This window comes from Semicossyphus pulcher, unplaced genomic scaffold (assembly GCF_022749685.1).
Source record: "Semicossyphus pulcher isolate SPU_LCO1_2020_fin unplaced genomic scaffold, fSemPul1.0.p SCAF_9, whole genome shotgun sequence".
In the NCBI taxonomy this organism is placed as follows: Eukaryota; Metazoa; Chordata; class Actinopteri; order Labriformes; family Labridae; genus Semicossyphus; species Semicossyphus pulcher.
In genome coordinates this window covers 25,422,658-25,430,576 of record NW_027211770.1, presented here as the reverse complement: position 1 = coordinate 25,430,576, position 7,919 = coordinate 25,422,658, and the positions used below count along the sequence as shown (strand labels likewise).

The 7,919-nt window shown below is 38.7% G+C and overlaps 1 protein-coding gene across 1 annotated transcript; it reads left to right on the top strand.

The window, feature by feature from the left end:
• The first annotated feature begins 794 nt into the window (after positions 1-794).
• On the top strand, positions 795-7,381 carry LOC138584209 (myelin-associated glycoprotein-like). Its single transcript, XM_069656385.1, has 10 exons — positions 795-831; positions 1,340-1,693; positions 2,651-2,950; positions 3,069-3,335; positions 5,944-6,225; positions 6,355-6,451; positions 6,533-6,574; positions 6,660-6,716; positions 6,932-7,112; positions 7,343-7,381. The coding sequence occupies exons 1-10, from the start codon at positions 795-797 to the stop codon at positions 7,379-7,381; spliced, it is 1,656 nt and encodes a 551-aa protein (XP_069512486.1).
• Positions 7,382-7,919: the final 538 nt, after the last annotated feature.

Below are 7,919 nucleotides of genomic sequence, written 5' to 3'. Positions count from 1 at the left end.
TTTATATTAACCTTATATTCAAACTGAACTGGCTGTAAGAACATACAAATTAAGAGAGAGTAAAAGTAATGGCCTCTACATTATTCTTTATATCTAGAGCTGCATGTGTTTGTCCTATCAAGCCATAAGCAGGATGTTCAATCTCTATTTTTGTACGTATGTTTAAATGCATCATACATTTGCCACAGTGTTTAAACATGTACTTTACAACAATTAGTGGTGTGTTTTTTTTGTAAACCTGATTTTAAAAATAGGCATGAGAGTGTCTCTTAGACTTTCTCATCGTTCAGGCTGACTGCTTTAAATGAGCTCAGCAAGTTTCCTGTATGAATAGAACAAATAGGGTGTAGAGGGGATTAGGTAGTGGTAAAGTGGTTACTTGAGCACTGTAGCAGATCAGTGGGCCATCACAGACACATTCAGTCAGCAGCTCATCCGGCAAGGTAAGCCCTCATGTCTGTTTCTCTCAAAGACAATGATTCCATAGACCATTTTCAAATTCTGAAAACTATTTTGAACAGTATCAGTAACATTAGTCTGTACACAGTGTATATACAATGTTTCTGTGCTTTGAAAAAACCTGGAGCTGTAGGCGCTTGAGGCATTTAAAAATCTAAAACTTATAGTGGCTCAGATATATGACTCACTGTTAGACACCTGGTAAATGTCAACCTTGTTTCATGTAACGATTAAATGTTAAAATGATGCAATAGAAAAACATTAGCTCAAATTGACGTGACGGCTGTGTTTCAGGAATTCAAAAAGGTCAGAAGGTGACTCACTGAACTTTCATCATGGGATCTGCTTATCTGATTAGACTCCTCTTAACAGGTAATACTGAGCTTTTTCCGTTTTGTGTGTGGTTTTGTTACTGGGTAAAACTTTAATCTAAAAAAGATAAGGCAATAATATGAACCGGTAAGTGTTTTTTGAAAAGGATATACCACACTCAAACAGAACCAAGCAAGAATGGGAACGGCTTCAAACCTGCATGAATCCCACATAAACAAAAGAATTAACATTATATCATAATCTTAACATTAAGATTTGAACCTTGTAGCTTTTCCAATATTGTAAGATTTACTACACACACATTTTTTTAGCAGTATTTGTAGTTTAGCCAATCAGCATTACTATTATATAATATTCATAAAGAAACCTGCCAATCCTGTATCTTTAGCACACATAATGGTATGTTAGAGAATTTCTTTTGTTAACTTGGTTCCTTAAAAGTCGTTGTTTTTCCTGTTGCCTGTCACAAATATCTTAACTGATCAACAGTTGTTGTCCTCTATTCTAACTTCTCACCCTTCCGTCCTCTTTCTCTCCCCAAACAAAGGCTTCTCTATCCTCCAGCAGGTGAGGAGCTGGAGCATCAATGTACCTGAATCAGTAACTGCAGTGGAGGGGAGCTGTGTAGCGGTGCCATGTTGGACACAACCTCATCTTCGCGTCACCTGGTACCAGTACCAAAAGATGAATTATCCTGTGGTGTATGACAGATTCCATAATATTGTAGAAAAGCAGTTCAGAGGACGCACCTCAGTACCGGGTAATTCTACAGCCGGTAATTGTACCCTGATTATTAAAAATGTGAGGATGGCGGACAACAACCTTCAAGTTTATGTTTGGATTAACCCGGACTCCAGAGCAAGTCAGAAATTCTATGATCAAACGGTTACCATCTCTGTTGGTAAGTATTTGTGAACTTCTTATTTATGTAAATATATTTTAATATCACATGTCCTGCGATGTGAATATTGCACAGGGTACATCGCAATTGTTAAAGAGCTGTCCACAGGTGTCAACAGTTTCTACTGTTCCTGATCAGTCTTCCTCCACTTAGAAAGCTCTTTCGCTGCCGCAGTTCAGGAAACTGAGGATTTGCCTCAGCTAACGAATGCGCAAGGGGATGAGGATGTTTGTGGATTTTGATGGGTGGGTTACCTCGCAATATGGGGAAAAAACAATTGGTGGCTTTGACGGAATATATATTATTTGATGGCCACAGAGTGACTAGTTGTGGCCATCATTAATGTCAAACACTATTGCTATTATTGTTCAACTATACTCAAACATAACCTCCCTGATGTTTTTGACAACACCTGAAAGCTAAAATCATCAGCACTTCACATTTGCACCTACCCCAAATTGTAATCAATGTCACTACATCCGTATTTGTTGAAATGACATCCGTGGTGACGGCTAGTTGTTATTGTAGCGGCTAAACTAGCACGTGACATGTAGCACATGTGCTCCTCTGCACCGATTAGATGCACAGAAGGTTAAAACATCGGTGCTCTGACAGCAAGTTATCCTTTGCTGATTACTGTGATTTTTAAAATGACTTTGTTGGTCACAATGTATCGTTCTGTATGGAAAGATGAGGTGCGGCCCTGGGAAGTATAGGTATTAAGTTTGCTGCCTCCCTTTAGATTTTAATGCGGCAGAGACGCTGGACGCATACCTAGCAACATCACAGCGTCTATGAGCTAAAAAAGCAGTGATGACGGTCACTTGGTCCACCCTGCCTTTGCCGTCACATAACCGCAGTACAGTTACTGTCCCAGTCCTACTCACGTATCATATTACCTTAAGCCATTTCTGTATTTATTATCTTTTTCTATTTTCACTTTGGTTTCACTTCCAGAGAGAAAAGCTCCCAAGTTGTCCATTCTGAAGCAAATGGTGGAAGGTGAAACATTCCAGGCTAACTGCAGCATTAGCCACTCCTGCCCTTCTTCACCTCCATCTATTCGTTGGACCGGAAGTCAAATTCTGGAAAACTCCTCTTTAAAGGCTATCAATGAGAAAGTATTCAAGCAATGGATGTACACAGAGACACTGCATGGGATCGCAACATATGAAATGCAAAACAGCAAAATCAGTTGTTCTGCGCTGTTCCATGACTTAACCACAGACAGTCAAGAAATAACACTCAACATTTTATGTAAGGGATAACATTTGCCTGTTCAATTACAGTAAAAGGCAGAAGTTTATATACTTCCCAGGTATGTTACTGGAGGACTGTCTTACTAAATATATGTTATAATTTTCTATATCCACAGATAAGCCTGTGAATGTGAGCCTGATACTGGAAATGGAGTCTGTAATAAATGGGGACAGCGTCATCGTGGAGTGTGCTGCTAACTGTAATCCACAACCACACACGTACTCATGGCTTCAAAGACAGCTGGGCCAGGACATCACCACAATTAATACAACTCAAAGCAAACGGACCTTTGACAATGTTACGACAAAAACTTCTTTCTCCTGCATCGCGCACAATGACATCGGAGCAGGGCAGTCCAACTGGTTGGATCTGGATGTTAAGCGTAAAAAAAAATCTTAAATTCTATTGCCTCTATAATACCAGAATTTACTTATATGACACTACTGGTAGTTTTCTGGTGAATAATGAGCTCAACGTTCAAGCCATAGAATTGCTCTACTGGCCACTGGGTTAGGTTTTACAATGTTGTGCTCTGCAGCCAAACATTGTTCAAGCCTATAAACTGGAAATATGTAAGAACTGATGCAAAAAATTATTAAGAACAGTTTCCTTTAATAGATATAAATTATTGGGTCCGTGTTTTGAATAATAAAAAGCTTCCAAATAAAATTAAAAACATACAGCTCCCGTACAGCATTAAGCAAGCTGACAGACAATATATGAAACCGAGTAAACAAATGGGGGCCACTATAAGTTAAGGGGTTACTACAGTTAAAATACTTATTAGAGCTTACTTATTAGAAAATGCCAAGAAAGTTTTATTTATAACTGAGAAAGGATTTGTCTAATTACTTTAATAACACCTAACAAGACAAGTGCTTGTTTAAACTGAAACAAATAACTCGGAAATAGTAACTCAGCAAATAATCTCTACACTAGGGCAATTAAGTAGTTGTTTTAAATCTTTCAACTTTAACAAACAATTGTTCTTAGCCGTTAAAGTTGCCCAGTTGTCTGCAAAAGGATTCATCTGCTGAGGAATGATTCAATTAAAAGCTCCTGTGCTGCTTAAATTACTGTTAATTGGCTTAAGTTAACCACTGTTTCAAGAGGTTAGGAATATACTTTTAAATCCAACTTTTAAACCATTAAGGTGGCCTAAAAAACTACCGTTTATCGCCAAAGAGAAAGCAACTAAAATCTTCGAGATTACAACTTTAAAGTCAGTATTTACTCCAAATTGGAAACACAATGTGATGTATGCTCACAACTATATATCATGCAAGAAATGTAAACTTTGTAACTGTTTGTAGCTTCATGACAATTTATTTTGGTCTTTTGAAACGCATACAGTAAATACAAGTTAACAGGTTGGTTTGAATATTTGTTGAAAAGCATTTTTTCTTCCAACCAGATGCCCCAGTAATCCTACCGGAGTCCTCCTGCCACCCGTTAGGCGAAGTTGTGAAGTATATCTGCCAGGTTGAGGCGTTCCCTAATGCCTCTATACACTGGACCATTGACGGAAATGACAGCTTTGTTTTCACAATTAAGAAACATGTAATCTTTGGGGAAATAAGTGGCCCAGCTCAAAGCCATGCTAATATTACTTGCACGGCCACAAACAATCTTGGCAGTGACACCAAACAGCTTTCTGCTAACAACTTGTCAAAAACAGGACATGGTGGCGATATTCTTTAGCACAAACACCAAAAATAAACAACATTGACACTAAACAAGAGCAAACAGAACTCTATAACTTACATTAGAGAAAATCAAGCGCCAACACAGCGGACAGTAGGAGACACCGATGCCTATGAGTACCCATCCTCAACACAGACATTTCTAATGTTGTAGAACATACGACAGCCTTTAGACACAACAATGATGCAAAACAATACTGTAAATGGTTAAAAAAAAATAAGCCTTACTTACCATTTAATAACTCGGGGTGTTTCGGTGTTAACTCGTCCCTGGGAAACAAAAATATCCCTCAGCTCGTTAGTGCACCTGTGCGTGTCTGCCGAAGGCTGATAGTTGCTTCGGAGACGTGCGACACTATCTAGCTAGCTAGCTAGCTAATTAAGTGCTAGCTAGAAAAACTGTATCCAGTCTTGGTTCTTAAACCATAGCCTCACAAATGATCCTTTTTTGCTTTTATAAAATTATTTCGTTTGGTGAACCTCCTTCCAAAAAAAAAATCTGGAGCCCGGGGTAGAGCAGCGGGATTACCGCATGGATTACCGTCGGTTTGTAAAAATGGCGAAGGATTGACATTTCTGGTCAGAGGGCCAACGTTCCGTGCGGTGGCCGTTGCATGTGATCGCTTCTGAAGACCTAACGGCTGTCTGGTGGTTTTCCCTCACTTGTTCCCCTAGTCTACGCTCTGTTTATGCTATAAACCTGGCCTACCGACTACGGGTTAATACTTCAGGTTACAAGTAGCGATTAGAAAACTCTTCTAGCTTGTCTAACGCAGTTTAGACGGGCGGCGTGGTAATTCATAATCACCATGGACTTAGTACCTCCTACAGTAGGTTAGTTCCTTATGCAAAAATATATATTTGTGTTCATATTTTAACGGTTTGTTCCTTGATTTATTTTAGGTTGGGGTGTTGGGTGTCATTTCTCATAGGCCTCATCAGTCATACTTTTCCCTTTGAAACTGTAATGTGATGAGGAAGCTTAGACAACCAAAATGGGTAATGGTGCCGAAATTAGATCATAAAATATAACTTTATTAAAGTTTATATTTAATCCAAATTAGAAACACAATGTGATGTCTGCTCAAAACTAGTTAAAGTATATCATGCAAGAATTGTAAACATTTTTGGCTCACCTGCTGCCACAAAACTCTGTCCAGGAATGTCATGTTTGTTGCTTCGTGACAATTTATCTTTGACTTTTGAAACACATACAGTAAATGCAAGCTAACGGGGTGGTTTGAATACTTGGTACTCAATAGGTACTGCATTTTTTCTTCCAACCAGATGCCCCAGTAATCCTATCCGAGTCCTCCTGCCACCTGTTAGGGGAAGTTGTGAAGTGTGTCTGCCAGGTTGAGGTGTTCCCTAATGCCTCTATACACTGGACCATTGATGGAAATGACACTCTCTCGTCCTCCTTCAGCTTTGTTTTCACAAATAAGAAACATGTTATCTTTGGGGAAATAAGTGGCCCAGCTCAAAGCCACACTAATATTACTTGCACGGCCACAAACGATCTCGGCAGCGACACCAAACAGCTTTCTGTTCACAACTTGTCAAAAACAGGTGAGTTAGGCCTTCTGTACACTTTTGATGGTGGTTTTTCCCAAACTATTTCCGAAAGCAGAGCAGCATTTATTTTTGTGTGTGTGTGTGTGTGTCATAGTTATTAATTAAGCTGTTTTCCTTTCACAGCTTCCTTGTCCATGTGGTTGGTAGCTTTAACGATCCCTGGAATTGCTTTGTTGTTTGGATGTGCACAGTTAATTTACAGAAAATATTCTGAATGCAGGTTGGTAGAGTTCAGTCCTTGTCATGCATAATGACTACGCTGCTGTGATTGATATTGTTATCGTGATTATATCACCTACAGACTGCTACCAGGCTCTGTGTGCAACACTACAATCCTTTTAAGGTATGAAAATTTAATTTGGTGTTTAACTGGACAAATATAAATTTTAATGCACTGGATTCAAATCACATGAATGCTTTTTTTTAAGACGATCAAGTTTGTCAGAGTATGTCCAAGTGGAACAAAGGTACGACAGTCATCAAAGGTAAGGAAAACTATTTAATTGTTGATATCAACATGTTCAACTTTATGTATTGGTATGATATTGAGCCAAATGACACCATGCCAATTTAGTTTCTATTTCTCAAGCAAACCTTGTATTGATGTGTGAAAGTTTCCATTAGCTTGAGTTAAGGACATATTTAAAGCATCTAAATGGATCTAAATTGGATTTCCCACTTCTTCTTCTCTCTCTACTAGAGCACACGTTGAGGACGCACAATCAAGCCCATGCAGAACAGAGAGTGACCCCGAGGAGGACAGACTGTCCTGTGTTTATGACAATGATTTTGTGGAACAAATGCGACAATCCAGAGCACAGCAGCACCAGAACAATACAACAGCCCCCCAAAGAGATGGCGAAATTGAGCTACCGGAAAAGGTGATATGAATGTAGCTGATCAAAAAACAAATTATATATGGAACAAACCATCAAGCATAAAAGCACATGTGTCATGAATATTTCAAATAAATATATAGAATCAAAATTGTAATGCCTAGGGCCATGAAAAGTTTTGTCATACACAGTGGGCGTCTTTTTTTAAGTCACACATCAGTTCTTTTCTTTATCACACCACAACTGAGAAATGATAATATTTTGACTTTCTGCAGGCTGTGGAATGCAACATGGAGGACTATCTGAATGGCTAATCAGATAGCATCTGTTACTGCTCTTGCAAGGTAAGCTCTTTACAAAAGAATTAAATTGACTGCAAAACAAAAAGTGGTTGTTAGGCAACAGAAACAAGATCTACTCTCGATTAAAGGCTACTGTATATGTGCTATTTGGTTCTGTGGCTGAAAACACTGAAATCACCGTTCTCAATAACTTTCTCGTAATGAAACCACTCTAGATTTGAACTTGGAAAAGGAAGTCCTAAATGAATATCTATGTGGAAAAATCATTAATCTGAAATGATGACAGCTTGTTGTGTAGGTGGCTTGATGAAATCCAAACCTGTTTATCATGTTTAGAATGTCTTCCTGCAGAGATCTAGTGGGAGGACGTCCTTTCTTAACACAATATAAAAGTCAACATGAGCTGCAGTTTTGCATTTTATGTATCATTAACCAACCTGGTTTTGTTTGCTGACAGTATAGGATAGATAGAGCAGGGTGTTTCACAGAGCTAGAACATGACTTGCTGTTTCCGGCTTATTACATTTTATATCAGGTCATCTTTGACCTC